Source organism: Ylistrum balloti, unplaced genomic scaffold (assembly GCF_031769215.1).
Source record: "Ylistrum balloti isolate Yb309-2 unplaced genomic scaffold, AGI_CSIRO_Ybal_v1 Utg370780, whole genome shotgun sequence".
NCBI lineage: Eukaryota > Metazoa > Mollusca > Bivalvia > Pectinida > Pectinidae > Ylistrum > Ylistrum balloti.
Genome location: NW_026782456.1, coordinates 524,935 through 545,994, shown reverse-complemented (window position 1 = coordinate 545,994; position 21,060 = coordinate 524,935). Strand labels below are relative to the sequence as shown.

Genomic DNA, 21,060 nt, shown 5'->3' with positions numbered 1-21,060 from the left:
TTTCGACTGTTCTTTGTTTGTCCGACATTGTCTTAGGATCATGAGGTAGAATATTCGGCCTGGATAATACTAGGGTGAATGTCTGGACTGTAGGTACAAAATTGAAAACGCCGTGTTATCCTAATTTCTGAAAATATATAAAGGAATCTTGTTTCACATTACCACAAAATTGTAAGCAGCACTTTGATAAAAACTGATAATAACAAGGCCGTCCGAGGCATTTGTTATGTTCAGTACTAATTAATGTATATATTTCCCGTATAAAATGCGTTTACAATATAAAATACAACAGGAACAAAAGTCAATAAAATGTATATGGTTATCAAAGACTAATATACTTATTACTCTTTATGAGTCAAAATGACAACGTAAAAATGTGTCCACAAAACAAACATTGGTCAGATCTCATCAGAGGCTAAATTGGTTCCATTTCACTTCTGAAATTTCTACTCGTCTTAAGATCTGCATAGTTATCAATTTCACGTGTAGTGTTATTATCTAGTGGGTATTATGTAGTAACACAATTAAGTAGTGTTATTATTTAGTAAACAAACATTTTAATTGATATTTGTTAATTATTTTACAATCTTATCTAAAATAATTGTAAAAATAAAATATTACCATAACGATTAAAACATTTTTCATTAATGATACAATATTAAGTTAGCGGGAAAGATAATTAGACAAAACTGCCAGCTTAAAGAATAATACAAGGCGTTTGTGATAAGAATGTGCGTTGATATATATATAAGGCTAGACTAGATAATGATTGATCTTGAAAAATGAGTTTTACAAACAATGATGTTCATCAAACGGAAAATGATAATGACTAAGATTGAACGAATTCTCAAAAACATGGATTAAAAGAAAAAAAAATAATGAAGAGGAAAAAGGAAAAAACTACATATCCAAAATAGAATTACAGCAAATAAACACGTTTTGGCCCCATCTTTGTTTTCATTCATACATCACTGTTAATGCTGATGACATTTTGTATTAAGGCACGCAAACATCTGCAAATACACGAAATTACCCAGTATCGGAAAATAGATTCCTTAGTAGAAAACATCTAGCAGTGTAGACCTACCTTTCAGTTCTATTAACTTCACAAGGATGGCCTTCCTTGTATACCATAACAAACATGTAACATTTCACAACCAACTAACTTCGCCTTTTTCAGATCAACAATATATTCTGTAGCCATAGAAACGATTTACAACACTTAACTTAGATTCGAAAAAAGTAGTGTTCAGAAAGGAGAAAAAAGTTTTTAAAATTGACTGTAAAATTGAAACCCTGAACAAGATGTACAAGTTCTACTTAATCTGGTAGGACTTTCAGGTATAATGTAAACAAATTTAAAATGTAGAATTATACAGAAATAATGTGGAATCGAAAAAAAAAAAATCGACATCAATTTTAAGGTACATTGAGCATACACGATTTACACAGCTGGTACAGTACGTTCCAAAACAGCACTTCGCAATCCTTACTGATGAAGAATAATCAGACAAATGTTTGCAGGAAGAGCCATGCACAACAGGACATGTTGGCCGAGCCAGCCATAATCAGGGATCAGAAATTCTTGTTTATGTTGAATGTTCTAGATAAGTCAGCCTCATACTATGATGATTATACATATCTGTCCTTTGAAACATCCAGATAAAAACTTAAGTTTTAGGTCAATGAATCACAAAGAATTTACGCTACATCAACATGTACTCTTGCTAATATTGGGTGTTCAAAGTTTAAGTAGCGAAACACTCTATAACATCCATATACAATAGCTCTAACAATAAATCCTTACTGCTAGCAATTCATTTTGATACATTTTTTAAGATGTTCACTAAATATGAATTAGTTGTAAAATGATTTGTAAAATTATTTTCAGTGTGGCAAATATCTACAACTGGTTATATTTAATAAACAAACTGACACAAAAACAAAAATTCACTGATGTTGCCTTACTTGATTTCTTTAATAATACACAATATCAAATTCAGATCTAGACAGCATCAGAACCTCTTAATGATGTTTCGCCAGCAAATATCGGAGACTATGAATGACTGGAGCCGGAACATTAAGATATTAAGTAGAGAATGGTTCTAACCACCTAAACTAAAGCGGTATGACTTCATATACTAAGTATGACCTACACAATTTTTAATTCCTAGGGAAAACGGCTTCAGCTGGACACATAGGGTTCGTTGATACTGCGTGTTCGTCCAAAGCTCATGCCGCTTTGGGAAGCTCCCTTGTTGGAGCCGGCCTGTAGCCCGATCACCGTCTGGCCTTTGTTCAGGACTTCCTCATCAAAGTTACGTGGGTTGTAGTCGGCCTCCTTAGGACCAAGGACAGATCCTTGGTAGTTTTTTTTCTGTGCCTGTAACAATTGATTTACCATTTAAAGTTAACAGTCATCTGGTGTCTACAGGTTTTATAGAACCTTAAACCAATTCGGAACACAACAAAAACAAAATATTTTCAATATACCGTAATGTTTATTACAACATATATGTGGATGTGACGTACCGCCCTGCCCAGCGCGTGAAGGGTATTGACCACGGCCAGCATGTTGACATTCTCGAAGAGATCAGGTGTGTTGAACTGGTCCTCTTTGGCTACTCCGTATTTCTCAATAGCGGACAGGAATTTGCCGATGTTCTCAATCATATGAAAGTTGATAGGTGAAGTATTAATCTTCCCCACAGAACCAGGTGACAATGTGTTAATTAATCTATAATAAAAAAATCGCACATTTATTGAAATTGTTACATATCTTAATTTCTCATTTTACTTTGTGGACGCAATGAAACCAGAAATACACACACACACACACACACACACACACACACACACACACACATCCCTTAACATGCGTCTTGGTAGACAACCTTTTACTATATATTTAAAAATGTGATACATAATATCATATTAATTGTGTAAGCGAAAAATGTGGCGAACAATTTGGTCAAGTCTTAGTCAGATTCATAGTTACACCAAATACAATGTATGGCCGTATGTTTTTATGTATGGAAATTAGATAATGGATTTTGGTTTTAACATGAGATGAAGTCATCTTATTTCTCTTCACTTCACATTTCGATGACACATCTGATTGTGTCGTTACAGTAAATTACTCCAATGCCGAACCTCTACAACAAATGGACAGATGGTCGCCATGTTTGGGCTAGCGTCTATTGGGGATTAAATCATGAAAACTATCCAATGAAAAAGCGTGTAACATTTCCATCATTTCAGAATGACCAATCATATAGAACTGTCTGATTTATTGGTTATTTAACTAAACTACTTGATGTTCAATGTAAGGAACATGATGTTTTGCTGTTGGCATATTCCTGTCACATTTTTCACTTTGATCTGCTTCTGGTGTTCACAAACAAAAAACATTCTGACAGTCTGTTTTCAAATTGTAAATGTTTCAAAATTGAAAGCATTCTACCATGTTGTTCTTAAAGATTTGAAAGCTTTCTGGCAATGCATTTGCAAACCTAAAACTTGGCATTTTTGTACAGTCTGGTAGACGGTTCCTTTAAACAATGTATGTCACCTACTTGCAAAGGACAGTTCCGTCTTTGAGATGGTTGTGTAATCCGTCCCACGTGAGGGGCGTGTTCCTTTCTTCACCCTGAAATGTAAAGCGGTACACCTCAACATTAGACTGTCTGGGGTTTTGCGCCCTTACAAGAACTAAAAACACATACATACAAGGAGAGAAGATTTCACCAATTAAGATAACATAACTTGGATCATTGTACAAAAGACACTACAAAAGAAAACTGCATATTTCAATACAAATTTAGAATCGGGACAGTAAATTCAAATAATGAATTAGATGTTTCGTCTTGTTGTGACTTGTCAGAAGGCTTGAAGGCGATGGAGGTAATTGAGAATTGATAAAAACAAATCTCGAAATCTTGATTGAAAGTTGCTTCAGTTAAATGAATAATATATTTCATTATTTTAATACACCTTATAATTTCAGCAGAACGTCAAGCCTTCAACTTGCAATCCCGAAAGTTGGACATTGGAGCATGAAACTGCACCTAACAATTCTACCGAAATACCTTATCATGTAATAGAATGAACCATCGGCGCAAAGTAGAGCGGTCCTTTATAGGTACAGCAATATCGGTAGTTAACTAGTGATAATACTCTGTAGGTACAGCAATATCTGTAGTTAACTAGTGATAATACTCTGTAGGTACAGCAATATCTGTAGTTAACTAGTGATAATACTATGTAGGTACAGCAATATCTGTAGTTAACTAGTGATAATACTCTGTAGGTACAGCAATATCTGTAGTTAACTAGTGATAATACTCTGTAGGTACAGCAATATCTGTAGTTAACTAGTGATAATACTCTGTAGGTACAGCAATATCTGTAGTTAACTAGTAATTATACTCTGTAGGTACAGCAATATCTGTACATGAACTAGTGATAATACTCTGTAGGTACAGCAATATCTGTAGTTAACTAGTGATAATACTCTGTAGGTACAGCAATATCTGTAGTTAACTAGTGATAATACTCTGTAGGTACAGCAATATCTGTAGTTAACTAGTGATAATACTCAGTAGGTACAGCAATATCTGTAGTTAACTAGTGATAATACTCAGTAGGTACAGCAATATCTGTAGTTAACTAGTGATAATACTCTGTAGGTACAGCAATATCTGTAGTTAACTAGTAATTATACTCTGTAGGTACAGCAATATCTGTAGTTAACTAGTGATAATACTCTGTAGGTACAGCAATATCTGTAGTTAACTAGTGATAATACTCTGTAGGTACAGCAATATCTGTAGTTAACTAGTGATAATACTCTGTAGGTACAGCAATATCTGTAGTTAACTAGTAATTATACTCTGTAGGTACAGCAATATCTGTAGTTAACTAGTAATTATACTCTGTAGGTACAGCAATATCTGTAGTTAACTAGTGATAATACTCTGTAGGTACAGCAATATCTGTAGTTAACTAGTAATAATACTCTGTAGGTACAGCAATATCTGTAGTTAACTAGTAATAATACTATGTAGGTACAGCAATATCTGTAGTTAACTAGTGATAATACTCTGTAGGTACAGCAATATCTGTAGTTAACTAGTGATAATACTCTGTAGGTACAGCAATATCTGTAGTTAACTAGTGATAATACGCTGTAGGTACAGCAATATCTGTAGTTAACTAGTGATAATACTCTGTAGGTACAGCAATATCTGTAGTTAACTAGTGATAATACTCTGTAGGTACAGCAATAGTGATAATACTCTGTAGGTACAGCAATATCTGTAGTTAACTAGTGATAATACTCTGTAGGTACAGCAATATCTGTAGTTAACTAGTGATAATACTCTGTAGGTACAGCAATATCTGTAGTTAACTAGTGATAATACTGTAGTTAACTGTAGGTACAGCAATATCTGTAGTTAACTATATCAGCAATATCTGTAGTTAACTAGTGATAATACTCTGTAGGTACAGCAATATCTGTAGTTAACTAGTGATAATACTCTGTAGGTACAGCAATATTTGTAGTTAACTAGTGATACTACTCTGTAGGTACAGCAATATCTGTAGTTAACTAGTGATAATACTCTGTAGGTACAGCAATATCTGTAGTTAACTAGTGATAATACTCAGTAGGTACAGCAATATCTGTAGTTAACTAGTGATAATACTCAGTAGGTACAGCAATATCTGTAGTTAACTAGTGATAATACTCTGTAGGTACAGCAATATCTGTAGTTAACTAGTGATAATACTCTGTAGGTACAGCAATATCTGTAGTTAACTAGTGATAATACTCTGTAGGTACAGCAATATCTGTAGTTAACTAGTGATAATACTCTGTAGGTACAGCAATATCTGTAGTTAACTAGTGATAATACTCTGTAGGTACAGCAATATTTGTAGTTAACTAGTGATAATACTCTGTAGGTACAGCAATATCTGTAGTTAACTAGTGATAATACTTTGTAGGTACAGCAATATCTGTAGTTAACTAGTGATAATACTCTGTAGGTACAGCAATATCTGTAGTTAACTAGTGATAATACTCTGTAGGTACAGCAATATCTGTAGTTAACTATTATATCCATATTTTAAGTTAACCTTATTGAAAAGGTTGTCAATATATTGAAGGAGTTTGCCCAAGGAATCGTGGCAAAGAGCGAGGTTAACGAACTTTGAATCAAAGCGTGGTTGTAGAGACTGCAGGTGAGTAGTAAAACTTTGAAATTGACTGTGATTTGTCGATAGAATTACATACCAGTTTAACTCCAGTGACATCTTCTATCCAAAGTCTTGCCTCCTGCTCTCTGTAAATCTCATTGTTGTATTGTTCTTTCCGCTACAGATTAACAGGCGATTGGTACAGAACAGACAGATTAAAATATAGTTATTATATTATATTTTTAAAAAAAATATAGTTATTATGAAAGATTTGGTTTTGGAATAGTAAACATATGAGAACATAGATCAGATTTTTGAAAATTCAGGTTGTATACAGAAAAACTAATAAAAACTTAAAAACAGGAAGTCAATCTCCGAATGACAAGGTTTATAAAAACCATCATGGACAATAATAATTGTCACGAAACATGAAACAATTTTCGCCAACCTAACAGTAAAACACTAAAATAAAACACCGCAAAAGGCGTATACAAAGCACGTGTTCACGAGACTGGAACATATTTTTGGGGTACATCAGCCCTTATACATGCCATTCAATCATCTGGCATTAACTAATGAAATATCAATTGCTTTTAAAGAAAAATGTCTGTGCCCGAGGCATTTTACTAAAGGGAAGTAACTCTAACAGGTTTATACCTTTCTATGTATGTCTGCAGTTAGACCATATCCCGTCATCCGTTTCGCCATGACTTCCAAGAAAAATCTGAAATAGACAGTAACATAAGTTTCGTTATCTATGAATGTCAAAAAATTAATATTGTAAATATACAGTATTAATAAAATTTGTAAGCACCCCCGTTACATAATCTAATCAACTACCTGTTATTTGCTTCATTTCCACGAAGATTTTTATAGAACATCGGTCAAACACCATTTCATTTTATTCACAAGCGATTATCAACATGAAACTGTCTAAAGGTTGCGAAAATACATGTGTAAACTATTAGTAGCAGTAGTGGACTAGGTTGCGAAAATACATGTGTAATCTATTAGTAGCAGTAGTAGACTATGTAAACAGATAAATGTGTGTATGTGTAAAGATATAATTGTATGCAAATATAATCATTATTATGCAAATACGTGGTAAATGACAATTTACAACACGAACGCGGGTTCGGTCAATTCCATACTAATGAAGTCTTCCGGAAGTAAATCGGTGTGAACGATCGCGGCCCTAAGTCGTCTCCCTAATTACCTCGGTCTGTTCGATTCACCAGATCATGTTGACAACTATGAAACATATCAAATAATTTACAGGACTCAGTGTCCGGAATGGTTTTGTTGAACAATATAACTGTACACAATTTCACATCCGGAAAAAAGAGTTCATACCTAATGTAGGTCGGACATACGAATTTTTGTTATAAAAATCAAACCAACCATAAAAAATGGACAGATTTGTTTGCAGAAACAAAACCTCTTGAAATCGGTATTTTAACGGAAAGCACAAATTCTGATTTCCACACATCAGATGAAGCATAAATTGTCTGGAATAATGGGGTCAGCGGTATTTGTTTAATGCGCCCTAAATAGCAGAAGCAAACGTGTGCGGACGACTGGGAGGGCTATCCTGTTCTCAAACTCTGGGCTTTGATAACACCAGACCCGTATAAGGGACATGTGGTTGACCCTAGCCTCTCCATGACGGCCCATATCTATATATTTTATACGACCGTAAACCAACCATGACGGCAACAAATTTGTACACATTCTTCGCAAGGCGTCATTTTTCAGTTAACGGAAGCAACAATCCTTCAGGTTCCATTTCTGCTAAAATTCACGACCGCAGTATCGCACATGTACATTACGAAGATCTCTCAATATGAGCACAGGGACTTGAATTAAGGATCGGAATTCTTACTACAAGTTATCAGGCTAAACCAATGACACCGTAGCCTGTACATGACGTCATTTAAGATGTGTTAATTAGTCTCTGATATGCAATGCAATCTTGAAAAATACTAAAAATGCACACCAGGACATACCTCGCATGTTCTTGTGACTATTACACCACCTCTCATGTCCCTGTGATCATTACACCACCTCTCATGTCCCTGTGATCAATACACACCTCTCATGTCCCTGTGATCATTACACACCTCTCATGTCCCTGTGATCATTACACACCTCTCATGTCCCTGTGATCATTACACCACCTCGCATGTTCTTGTGACTATTACACCACCTCTCATGTCCATGTGATCATTACACCACCTCTCATGTCCCTGTGATCATTACACACCTCTCATGTCCCTGTGATCATTACACCACCTCTCATGTCCCTGTGATCATTACACACCTCTCATGTCCCTGTGATCATTACACCACCTCTCATGTCCCTGTGATCATTACACCACCTCTCATGTCCCTGTGATCATTACACCACCTCTCATGTCCCTGTGATCATTACACCACCTCTCATGTCCCTGTGATCATTACACACCTCTCATGTCCCTGTGATCATTACACACCTCTCATGTCCCTGTGATCATTACACCACCTCGCATGTTCTTGTGACTATTACACCACCTCTCATGTCCATGTGATCATTACACCACCTCTCATGTCCCTGTGATCATTACACACCTCTCATGTCCCTGTGATCATTACACCACCTCTCATGTCCCTGTGATCATTACACACCTCTCATGTCCCTGTGATCATTACACCACCTCTCATGTCCCTGTGATCATTACACCACCTCTCATGTCCCTGTGATCATTACACCACCTCTCATGTCCCTGTGATCATTACACCACCTCTCATGTCCCTGTGATCATTACACACCTCTCATGTCCCTGTGATCATTACACACCTCTCATGTCACTGTGATCATTACACACCTCTCATGTCCCTGTGATCATTACACACCTCTCATGTCCCTGTGATCATTACACACCTCTCATGTCACTGTGATCATTACATACCTCTCACGTCCCTGTGATCATTACACACCTCTCATGTCCCTGTGATCATTACACCACCTCTCATGTCCCTGTGATCATTACACACCTCTCATGTCACTGTGATCATTACACACCTCTCATGTCCCTGTGATCATTACACACCTCTCATGTCACTGTGATCATTACATACCTCTCACGTCCCTGTGATCATTACACACCTCTCATGTCCCTGTGATCATTACACACCTCTCATGTCCCTATTCTCATTACACTACCTCTCATGTCCCTGTGATCATTACACACCTCTCATGTCCCTGTGATCATTACACACCTCTCATGTCCCTTTGATCATTACACTACCTCTCATGTCCCTGTGATCATTACACACCTCTCATGCCTTTGTGTCGATGACCTTCTCCGGTCACGTTTGTTAACACTTCAGACTGAAGTGGACTGTACAGATTATTAGCAGATCGCCATACTTTATTGTTGTCCTGTCGTGAATAAATACGACCATGATATACAGCCCTACCGGCTGGTCCTATTGACCTATCGGTGATACATTATACGAACAAACCCGACTCTTTATGGCTGTTATGTATTTTAGTGAAAACAACTACCAACTACAGGGCTTTATATTTATACTACACTATTTCCGTTTTTTTTTATATTCCGAGTATATACATAGTAAACTAACAAAAATTTACCAGACACGAATCCATTTATATCTTATAGCTTAATGTGGTTACGAGACTTAATAAAGTTTCTTTGCAAAAATATTCCCTCCTTGACTCCAATCATTATTAATAGACACGATCATTTTCTCTTCGAAAAAAACCCAACAAAATGTGTTTATGAAACAATGCTCTCGATTGCAACAAAATTCTGAAGTGGGTCATTAAAAATGTACTGTGTAAGGCATGTTCTAATTGCATGCACTCTTTGTGAAACACACATGTCCTCATTGTGGTAATGATTTGTTTGACTTCATTACAAATCAACATTACCTAAAACTTGAGTCTGCAAGCCCTACCTCTTATGGTGCAATTGTTATGGCCAAATATAGGTCAAAGGTCACGGTCAAAGTCACGTGGTCAAAAGTTTTGGAACCAACGTAAAAGTCCGGTCACAAGGTACATACATGCCAAATATGGGAGCCCTACCTCTTACGGTGCAATAGTTATGTGCAAAGTTAAAGCTGACAACAGACAAACAGACAGACAAGCAGACAGACAAATAGACAGCACAGAAACAATTTGCCCCAGATCTTTCGATCTGTGGGCATAGAAACATTTTCTTGTTGAAATAACTACATTCTTAGGCACAACCTTTTTCTTGATATGAAGTTTCTTCGTCATTCCTAGATAGAACATCGCCCTCCTTAACAAATCGACCCGTCCATAATTAGTCACAATATTTCCTTTCCAGTTCTTCCGCCAGGTCTTATTATCAATAGGGTAGGTAGGATATCTTTAGGCGTAAGTTTTATATTTTGGGAATTGGCTATGCTTTGAAATCAATTCATTTGGGAATTTGACCAGTATTCGGCCCCACAGAACCCCTGGAAAAAAGCCTGTAATCTGATTGACTTTCGTTGTTACAGGTGTATTCGGACATCACTGACCACGTCTACCTTGATCTCAGACTGTTGTCCGTGTTCGCTACACTACCTTCACGCTTGTATGCTGTGAATCAATATTTGATGAATGGTATCTGCTCCCATAGAGAAAGGAGATATACCTAGACAATTACTTATCTCGAGGCGTGCGTTGATAGGGTTGCATATTTGAGGTATGATACAACTGAATAAGAATGAGTTCGACCGTAAATCATCGACTCAAACGATCAAAGGAGAAAAAATCGCTTCACTAACGACAGATTTATATAGGCCTGGCATAAATCCCTGCCCACAAGTTAAGGATTGCCCAAATCCATGCGGACACGAGTAGAAAAACAAAACAAATCCAAACAGAAATTTGAGCAACATGAACAAAGAATGCAAGTAGAGTCACCAAAGAAATTTCCGATAAAATTAGATTGCTTCTGGTTTCTCGGATGAAATGAAAATAAAGTGTACCCTGAGAGGCCAGCTATGTTGAGCTTAAAAAATAGTTGTGCATATGAAATACACATTGCCGAAAACGCGAATGCCGTGGAATGTTCCGTTACTGAGAAATTGAGACTTTTCTGAAAAACACACCTTTGGCTGAGAGGCGTTGACCTCGTTTTCGGGCTCCAAACCTGTGACGCCATGAGTTCAACGCCATATTGGCATTACTGTGCTACATGTGACTGTGATCTATTTTGGGATTTTCCAGGGTAATTTCTTTGTTTATTTACGTGAAAGTGCTTCACATCTTCGCAATATTTAAGGTAGTAAACAGAGAATAAATATAAAGAAAGGAGAAGAAATCGGTTCTAAAATATCTAACTACAAATTTCGAACAAATGTTACAGAGAGTGATTGACTTGCGGTTTGGATACCAGTTATTTCCAGAATTTATGAACGCACTAACAGATTACTTACATGTACATGGACGAATATTTACACAGAGTTGTGTCCTTACCTGGCCAGGTTTATTACCGTAGGAGGATACACTGTCAATGTCTCAGTCAGCTGTTACCAGTTCTAACTGAAAAGGTGACAATGTTGACAAAGTGGGACAGGATAGTGGTCATATGTTTTGACAGATGTAAAGTTGATACAGGTTATATGTACAGCGGGAAAGTTATGTAAAAACTATATGTACTTGTACACGCGTTGAAGATCACTATCACGACAGGAAATGGACTGCATGTGATCTTTCTTATATCGAAAGAAATCCGGCTGAAACTGTAGCATCCAGGAAAATAATAAGCATTCTATCGTAGGGGTTGGATACCCGTTTACACGTGCCTGCGGATATTAGATTATCATGAGAGGCGACTAATGTGATAGGGTACATATTTTTTCTTGTTTTTTTTAACGTATTTATAGTCAGGTACTGTCTTTTTTTTTGCAGATTTTTTCCTGTGTTTTTTTTTTTTTTAAAGGTATTTATTGTTAGGTACTGTCTTCGTGTCATGTTCCAAAGTCATCAAGCAAATCCAGATGAAAATTATATACTATATGGGGAACGCGTGATTGTGTTAACGAAGGTCAACCTCAAACAAAGGAAAGAGGTTCTAAAGACGAAGATTAAAACATATCGACATATTCACATGGCATCACTTGCGTTCAAAGAATCATGAAAACAACATGAACTTGTTTGGTACGGTGGGGGAGAGATTACTTACCCTGAAGGCTTTTTTTTTACACATCCTAGAGTATCTCTATGACTGTTTTGTACCCCTATCTTAGTCTTGTCAACAGCTTTTCAAAACAGTATTTTAAAAAAAAATTGTACATGTACATTTATGTATACGTATATCTATAGGTATACGTCGTTTAATAAAAACGGCCATTTTAAATTCTTGTCTAGAAATTATTTTCCGTTGAAGAAACAGATCTAACGAGGTTGCCATTGTAATGATGCATATGTTGGAAGCATTTATAAATAACAGTTCCCTCTTCAATTGTTAAATGTTTGGGTGTGGTAAATTAAAAGGAAGCAGCATTGTTGTGTATTGAAGTAGAACACAGTACGATGTAAATAAAGCGACATGTTTGTATAAATCGTTTTGTAATCTCTAACCAAAAGCATGGTGCTGTAAATATGCATCGAAAAACGCCTCGTGCACACAGGTAAATGAGAAGATATATATTTGATGGCAAATTGCTATTCCGAGCTTTTAAATGTACTGACCCAGGTAACCTAAAATTGTCAACTCAGCAGTTCGTACATGTCCATCGGTCGTGTATTACGTAATGACGATGGAATTAGGAGTGAAATATCACTAGACATCTAGGTTAGAATTTAGAACTGTAAGAATTATTTCACGGAATTGGCGTGAGAGTAATCTGTCGAGAAAACACAGTTAATGCATTAGAACTATACACATCACACTGTGTCAGCACAACTACCCTGGGGTTTTAGTGTCATCTGTCACGTGAACTTAATTGTACCAAAGACTTTTACAGACTAAATCGTACCTACGTTATGCTTGTTCATACAGGCGCTACCTACCTGAAAACAAATATCTTGGTGTAAAAATACAGTTGTGAATGATTTTTAAAGTTTTGCGTCACGTGGTATATTCCTATACATCCTTCTTACCACGGCAATCTGACCTGTTCGTGCCTGACGTCCTAGGGTAGGTCAGGTACACTGGGAACACTTTCTATCATTCACGGTGGTATGCGATTCCGTTACAGTCAGCGTGACACGAATTATGGCCATTTGTAACAGTTCTCTGCCCACTGGGTCGGAAATTTTCTAAACTCAACCCTACCTAACACATGTCGCATTGTCTCCAGATCTGGTCTGAAAACACTGTCACCTATAACGCAAACAGTTCTACAAATACCCCAGTGATCAGCAGTGAACCGTTTATAACATACCGGATTCTGCATAAAACACCATTTCTCTCCAGACTATCAACATACTATCAAGAGAGGCATCATTAATTAACAAGGCTACCATACTTAGCTGTAAAATCTATCCTACATTTCATTTCAATAAGGTCAATATCTGCCATCATATATATACCGTATTTCTACCATAGACAACAGCGTAAACCCAGTAAACAGAATCAAACTCAACCTGATATCAATGACACCAATATTTTACAGATAAGTTGTGTATTTTTCATGTACAGCAACAGAACCCCCATAGATTATTGTCATTTTTTAGCATTACGTCAATATCTTCTCCCACACGTGTAAAGCATGGATATCATGGTAATCGATTTTCCTCCGCTGTCGGACCGACCATGCCAAGGATGGGTCCTAACAAACTACGTCATCTCGGTCACGCCTCTTTGCTATCAATCGATCCAAAATGACCCATGGTCACGTGTCTTTAAAACAAAAGACGTGACGAAGAATTTCCCGGTAACCATAACAACACAGTTTCCTGCTGGTGTGTTTGTTCGGATTCCATGATCACCGCAATATCTCCAAAGGAGGACAGACGACTTGTCAAATAAACAAAGACGGGAAAAGAGGAAATATGAATGTTCCAAATGTTGTAACGATGACAGCAGACTAATTTGGGTTTCTATCAGTTTCGCTAAGAATTGTAGCTAAGTTGAAACAATGATACATGTATTGTAAAGGAGATTGAAAACATTTAACAATATACCATTCCTCATGACAATGCACAGTCGGCTCCATTAATCAATATTCATGAATATAGACGAGGATTATGATCGACTTTTAAGCAACATGAAATTCTAAAACCAATGCAACGCTGTATATAATTGCATCATACTACTGTTAGCTGTCGAAATTTAAATTCTGTTTGTAACAATAATCAACCACACGTGACAATAATGAACTTTGAATACATGACTTTGGATCAAATAATAAATACACATACATTGATTCTAATGAACTTACGACGACAAAATGTCGTCTGTTTCTGGTCACATGATCATGACGGACGTGAAATGAGAACGTTCTATTACTGTTATGGGATAAATGTATCGAGCATCACGGATATACATGTATAGAGCTAATGTGTATTGTTTGTCTGCTTTGTTTATAACTCTACAGTGAAGACATTTTATTTTCTGTGTTCGAACATGCATTCATCTACAAAATATATTCTAGGTTTGTGATTCATGGACTTGATGGGTGAAACGATATCTACAACGGTTGAAATATGAGCACAACCTTGAACGACCCTGTAATGTTTAATTCATCGTCAGCGATCTCGGATCACCTGTCACTATGTGTGTATACAGTTCTATGGGTTGTTGTCGGACGGGATTTGTGTTTCTGTATAGACAATACCCTAATCTCACTTCGTCACAGCCCATTCATTGGTAAATCATTGCTGCGATAAGCCCGATATCAAAATTAAATGAATTCACACAAATGGACTTAACCTACACACCTACTAGGTCCAATAACGGTGCTTCTGGTGACGTAGTACAGGTGTAGGATAGCCACGTGTGGGCCCTGTCACTAGAGCCAACGTCACTATATTCCAATCTACTCCTGTGTAATGTCGCTGTTCGATCATTCTTCGCCACGGGGCATGTGTTTGTGCAGCCTTATTCCTAACCTATTCGGTTCTATTTCATATTAATTCTTACCAATGTATTTCACCTAAAACCGTGCGATCTGGCATTCTGCCGTACACGGGCGAAACTTCTCTTTGACTGCGCAATACCTAGTGTCAATAGCAGATTTTTCTCCAAACATTGAACTATCGAAGTTAAGTCAGTTTAGAACAAGATTCCTGGTTTATCACGGTCACACATACATGTTCTTATGAACAAACTTTGTGGATTCAGCACGGTTCGTTGCCTGGTGTGCATCATTTAATAGCGATAGAGCTTAGGCACGCGATTGTATCTGAAGCCGATACCTTCTCTGTAGAGTTGTTACTTCGGGTACTTCCATACCCCTCCCCCACCCCAGACGAGTGTTTCCGGCGAGTTAATCTGAAGCTTACGTATTGAGTATCCTTGTGAAGTATATATAAAGCGTATAGATTGCCCGACGCCCTACCAAACCATTGTGGGTTACATGAAGCAGACGAAGTGTCTAAAGCTAACACTTAACAGGTTTTCTAATCATGGGTTTATTACCTAGATACCCGAGACAAGCACTCGACAGACAGATCTATCTATCAAACATAAGGAGTAAATACGAGACCTCTTCCAATGGAGATTTATAATAATGCGAGCACATTGAGACTCACTCCTGAACCAAGAGTGCGACGAGACGGGAATAATACATTCGGAAGAAATTTCCCATCACGGTAGTTTCATATCCATCTATATCTATGTCCGTGTTCAGACACACTGTAGTATTTCTTACATGGAGAAATACTCATTACACACAGAAATGACATCGCACACAGAAATGACATTACAAAAAATGACAACACACAGAAATGACATCACAAACAGAAATGACATCACACACAGAAATGACATTACAAGAAATGACAACACACAGAAATGACATCACAAACAGAAATGACATCACAAACAGAAATGACATTACAAGAAATGACAACACACAGAAATGACATCACAAACAGAAATGACATTACAAGAAATGACAACACACAGAAATGACATCACAAACAGAAATGACATCACACACAGAAATGACATTACAAGAAATGACAACACACAGAAATGACATCACAAACAGAAATGACATCACAGTGCTGACGGTACAGACTGTTGCTGACGGTACCTTTCGTAAAGACTGTTGCTGACGGTACCCTTTGTATACAGACTGTTGCTGACGGTACCTTTCGTAAAGACTGTTGCTGACGGTACCCTTTGTATACAGACTGTTGCTGACGGTACACTTTGTGTACAGACTGTAGCTGACGGTACCCTTTGTGTACAGACTGTTGCTGACGGTACCCTTTGTGTACAGACTGTTGCAGACGATAGACATAACACAGATTGATACTTAATATACATATGACAGGTATCGGTCAACCTTCTGACCTTGTACTATAAACCAAAACTCATGGCCAAACATTTAACTCTCCAGAATGTCTCAGCTTTCAAAGAAATTTGAAACCGGTAACTGTGTTAGCTGAAGAAATGATGTCCTCGGCCGAGCATGAATAGAGTCTACTTGACCTCACGTGGTCCAAATTCCCTGACCGCTTGACCTCAAATGATCATCCTTTTTCTTAGCAGCCAATGGACTAAACCTTGTGACCAGGGATAAATATGTATATGAACGTCTCTTACGTAAAATAAATACCTTAGTAACTATAACCTCAGGTTGTATACGCGGAACTGCAGTGGCATATATAATCATGGACTAGGATATAATCGCTGCTAAATTTTATAACGCTATGTCTGTCACCTGTCAGGTTTTTAGTAGAATTAGAAACTGACGAGAGTTTGTGGACGGTAGTTATAATATGTTACTCTCTCTGACTTAGCGATATGATAATTAGCCTGGTGACATACTGGCCTTACCAATATACACTGTATAATCACGGAGGTATGCTAAGAATTCCATTCCCACACGCGAAAGTAAGAAATATTAGAAACATTCCAACCGTATATCCGCGTTACTTACATATAAAATCTTTAAAAAAAAAAAAAAAAAGACAAGTGTCATCACAAAGTCCACTCACGTCAGTTCGACATAAAAACAATTTCTTTAAAGTTTAAAACCCTTTTACCAGAATCACAATATCTGACTAATTTTATCATACTTTACTTCAATAAATATATAGTAAGTAATACACAATATCTCAAGCTCTAGCGATCGTGAAATGGAGACTGACAAGTATTATTATTACACACTACACAAGCACTTGAAAGATGAGTTATAAACATGAATAGGAAGAAAAATGGGAGGAAAGTCTGACGCATCAAGCATGAAATGTTTTAATCCAATTTCCGGCTGTTCCGGTACCTAGCTCGGCTTCAATTCATTACATTGCACGTTATAAAATGTGTATTGTACAAACCAGCAACACGTGTATACTGTATCTAGTGATCTTTTGCTGTGCACAACAGGACTTCATTAAAGTGTCTATGGGTTTGATTCTTGGACTTCATTAAAGAGTCTATGTGTTTGGGTCTTGGACTTCATTAAAGAGTCTATGTGTTTGGGTCTTGGACTTCATCAAATAGTCTATGTGTTTGGGTCTTGGACTACATTAAAGAGTCTGTGAGTTTGGGTCTTGGACTTCATTAAAGAGTCTATGTGTTTGGGTCTTGGACTTCATCAAATAGTCTATGTGTTTGGGTCTTGGACTTCATTAAAGAGTCTATGTGTCCGAGTCTTGGACTTCATCAAGTGTCTATGTGTTTAGGTCTTGGACTTCATTAAAGAGTCTATGTTGTTTGGGTCATGGACTTCATTAAATAGTCTATGGGATTGAATCTTGAAGTACTATGTGTTGGAGTCTTGGACTACATTAAAGAGTCTATGTTATTTGAGTCTTGGACTTAATTAAAGAGTCTATGGGTTTGGAATTCGGACTTCATCAAAGAGTCTATGGGTTTGGAATTAGGACTTCATCAAAGAGTCTATGTTGTTTGAGTCTTGGACTTCATCAAAGAGTCTATGTTGTTTGAGTTTTGGACTTAATTAAAGAGTCTATGGGTTTGGAATTCGGACTTCATCAAAGAGTCTATGTTGTTTGAGTCTTGGACTTCATCAAAGAGTCTATGTTGTTTGAGTTTTGGACTTCATCAAAGAGTCTATGGGTTTGGAATTCGGACTTCATCAAAGAGTCTATGGGTTTGGAATTCGGACTTCATCAAAGAGTCTATGGGTTTGGAATTCGGACTTCATCAAAGAGTCTATGGGTTTGGGTCTTGGACTTCATCAAATAGTCTAACGGTTTATGACTATAGGACAGAGTATTAAAATAGAGTTTAGAACGAAAACATGAGTCTAAATTACAACAAGGGTCAATGACTACAGCAGGAGAGGGAACACAACAGAGGTTTTTAACTACAACATGTCTAGGTATCCAACAGGGGTTAAAAACTAAAAAGTAGAGTTCAAACTACAGCAAGGGCCTATTTTACTAGTTAAGGGTCTAGGTTTAACACTGTGATACAAATCTATATCACAGTTCTTCGTCGATGTCTGAGATTACACAAGAACTTGGGGTAACAACTGGGATATGTGAGTGATGACAGATTAACGTGTCTCTCCTACCAAGAAAAACAATTATTGATAACAATACCTCACCTTTTAATCTACAATATTTTATAACTGTGAACTTTAACTGCAAATGTATCGGCAGGATTTCCGTCGCTGCACAAATACCAGCGACAACACAGTACATTCACTTCATCATCCATTCCTCACGCTACACACATGCAAATGGATTACTCATTCAGGTCTTGGCCATGTATGAAAACTAATTTATTCAACTCCATATACGGTCAACTGCCGTGGTATTTTAATCACGGGAAGTCTGTGTCTCTAAATTTAGCCTCTCGCCTAAATGTTTGGATCATCACGTAAGGTACTTTATCGCAGTACAACTTGTATCTGGGCATGTATCCCCCAGTATATGTCAAACTTTATAATGTCAAATCTCATTGTGGAAAAAAAACCGTCACAAATGGCTGTAAATATCACGACGGCTATATTTTTTCACGTTCACAACAGGTTGTATTAAGAGTGTTATAAGTCTGTGGTCAGATAAAGAATCTTGATGAAGGTATGGTGTTATGATTTCGTTCTCAAGATGATAATACCACGTATTTAGATCTAGATCTGCATGATAATGCACACACATAAACAAATATATATAACACGATGTTTAATCAGATGAATTTATTCGTAATTTGAAAGCATACCGAAGAACAATCATGTATGATTTCATCCAGACCTACCCAACCATAGACGGGTAGTTAGCCATGGGGCACCTCGGGGCCTGTTTCTGGTTTTGTTAATAGGCCGGAAAGCTTCCTGTTGAATTATAGTGATATCTTCCATAATCACCTCCAGGGGAGACACTATTACAGTCCCAAACGCGTAATAAATCGATCTCCGATAATCTATATACCCCGATCACGTACATATGTCTGTCAGCAACGTGTACGAACTCCTACTGGTTTGTAACAGTAGACGTTATATGGTCAATTCCTCATTTGTTGATTAAAGCTGGTGTGTATACGACAGGTGCCACACGTTATTAATACTTACCTGTTCACTGATTGTTCTACAGGTATACAAGGGTATTACATTTGTTGTGTTTGATAATTTACCTATAATGTAGGTATAAATATTTATGTACCATTCCTAATCCCCGATTATAACCTTCATTAAATGTGTATATAATAAAACGGAAGTACACGTAAAAATTTGGCCACGCTACCTGATATTCGCACCTGCAAGACAGGTAAAATGGATACAGTTTTACCCCTTTAGTGTTACAATCAGTAAATGGTCATTTCACATACCGGTGTCATCAAGACAATCCTAAGAATGTCACCGGTACCTATATACGTATCTGTAGTTGTGTTTCATCTCTTTGAATAGGTCGGAATGTCGTTATACTGTTGTACACTAGGGGAAGGTAAAGGCATGACATGATCTAGGGTGACGGGCGAGGGAGACAGGTACAGGAGACAAAAATGTGTACTTACCAAAACTAGCTGAAATTGTGAAAAATAGTAATCCACCTGTCCAATATGAAAAACAGTTGTTGGTATTCGTGTGTGTAAGTCCGTCACGCGAGCTCGTGTACTACAGAGTGTACTGTGTGTGTGGTCACGAAGAGTGACTTGTCCCTGGTGCGCCGAACGAGGGCGTTGTATGCGGTTTTGTACGGAAGCCCATATGTTAACAACGGTCTCTTGGTATACACATGGACAACAATGTATAAGGGTATGGCCACGTTCTATTTACGATTGTACACGTGTTGAATATATCAAACATCAATTATCTATATGTTCGTTTGGTGTTTTTAAGTGCAAAATACCTCAATAATTAAGTTATGATGAGTCAGAGCCGGGAATGAGATACAAGAAAGACAACTCTGATAAAAACACGTCTTCGATGCCAGTAAGGTTGACAACAGAACCAAGAAGAAATTAGCAGTAATTACACCAACACAACGAACAGATTTTCCACATCTCAACTGTATATTGTTGTAATTTCTAGCTTTGGTACCGTTGTTTCCTCATGTTTCCAGGCCCGGATAGATAAGAGCATATAAAACAAGCCAAATCGATTTACCTGGACATCATCCTCTGCAGAAGGTGGTCGTAACCCTTGGATTATCGAGGATGCAAAGTTGTTAGTTGGGTAACATTTGCCTGTATTAATTTAGCCGATGCTGAAAAAATGACGATAAGCATCTTCATTGATGAAACATCAGTAAGA

At 37.2% G+C, this 21,060-nt stretch overlaps 1 protein-coding gene across 1 annotated transcript; it reads right to left on the bottom strand.

Annotated features, from left to right (window-relative positions):
• Nucleotides 1-656: 656 nt before the first annotated feature.
• LOC132558340 (calponin-1-like) lies at nt 657-20,406 on the bottom strand. The gene is made up of 6 exons (XM_060222887.1): nt 20,322-20,406; nt 6,859-6,925; nt 6,299-6,379; nt 3,576-3,649; nt 2,533-2,737; nt 657-2,383 (listed from the first exon to the last, which is right to left on the bottom strand). The coding sequence occupies exons 2-6, from the start codon at nt 6,907-6,909 to the stop codon at nt 2,186-2,188; spliced, it is 609 nt and encodes a 202-aa protein (XP_060078870.1). The 5' UTR covers nt 6,910-6,925; nt 20,322-20,406; the 3' UTR covers nt 657-2,185.
• Nucleotides 20,407-21,060: the final 654 nt, after the last annotated feature.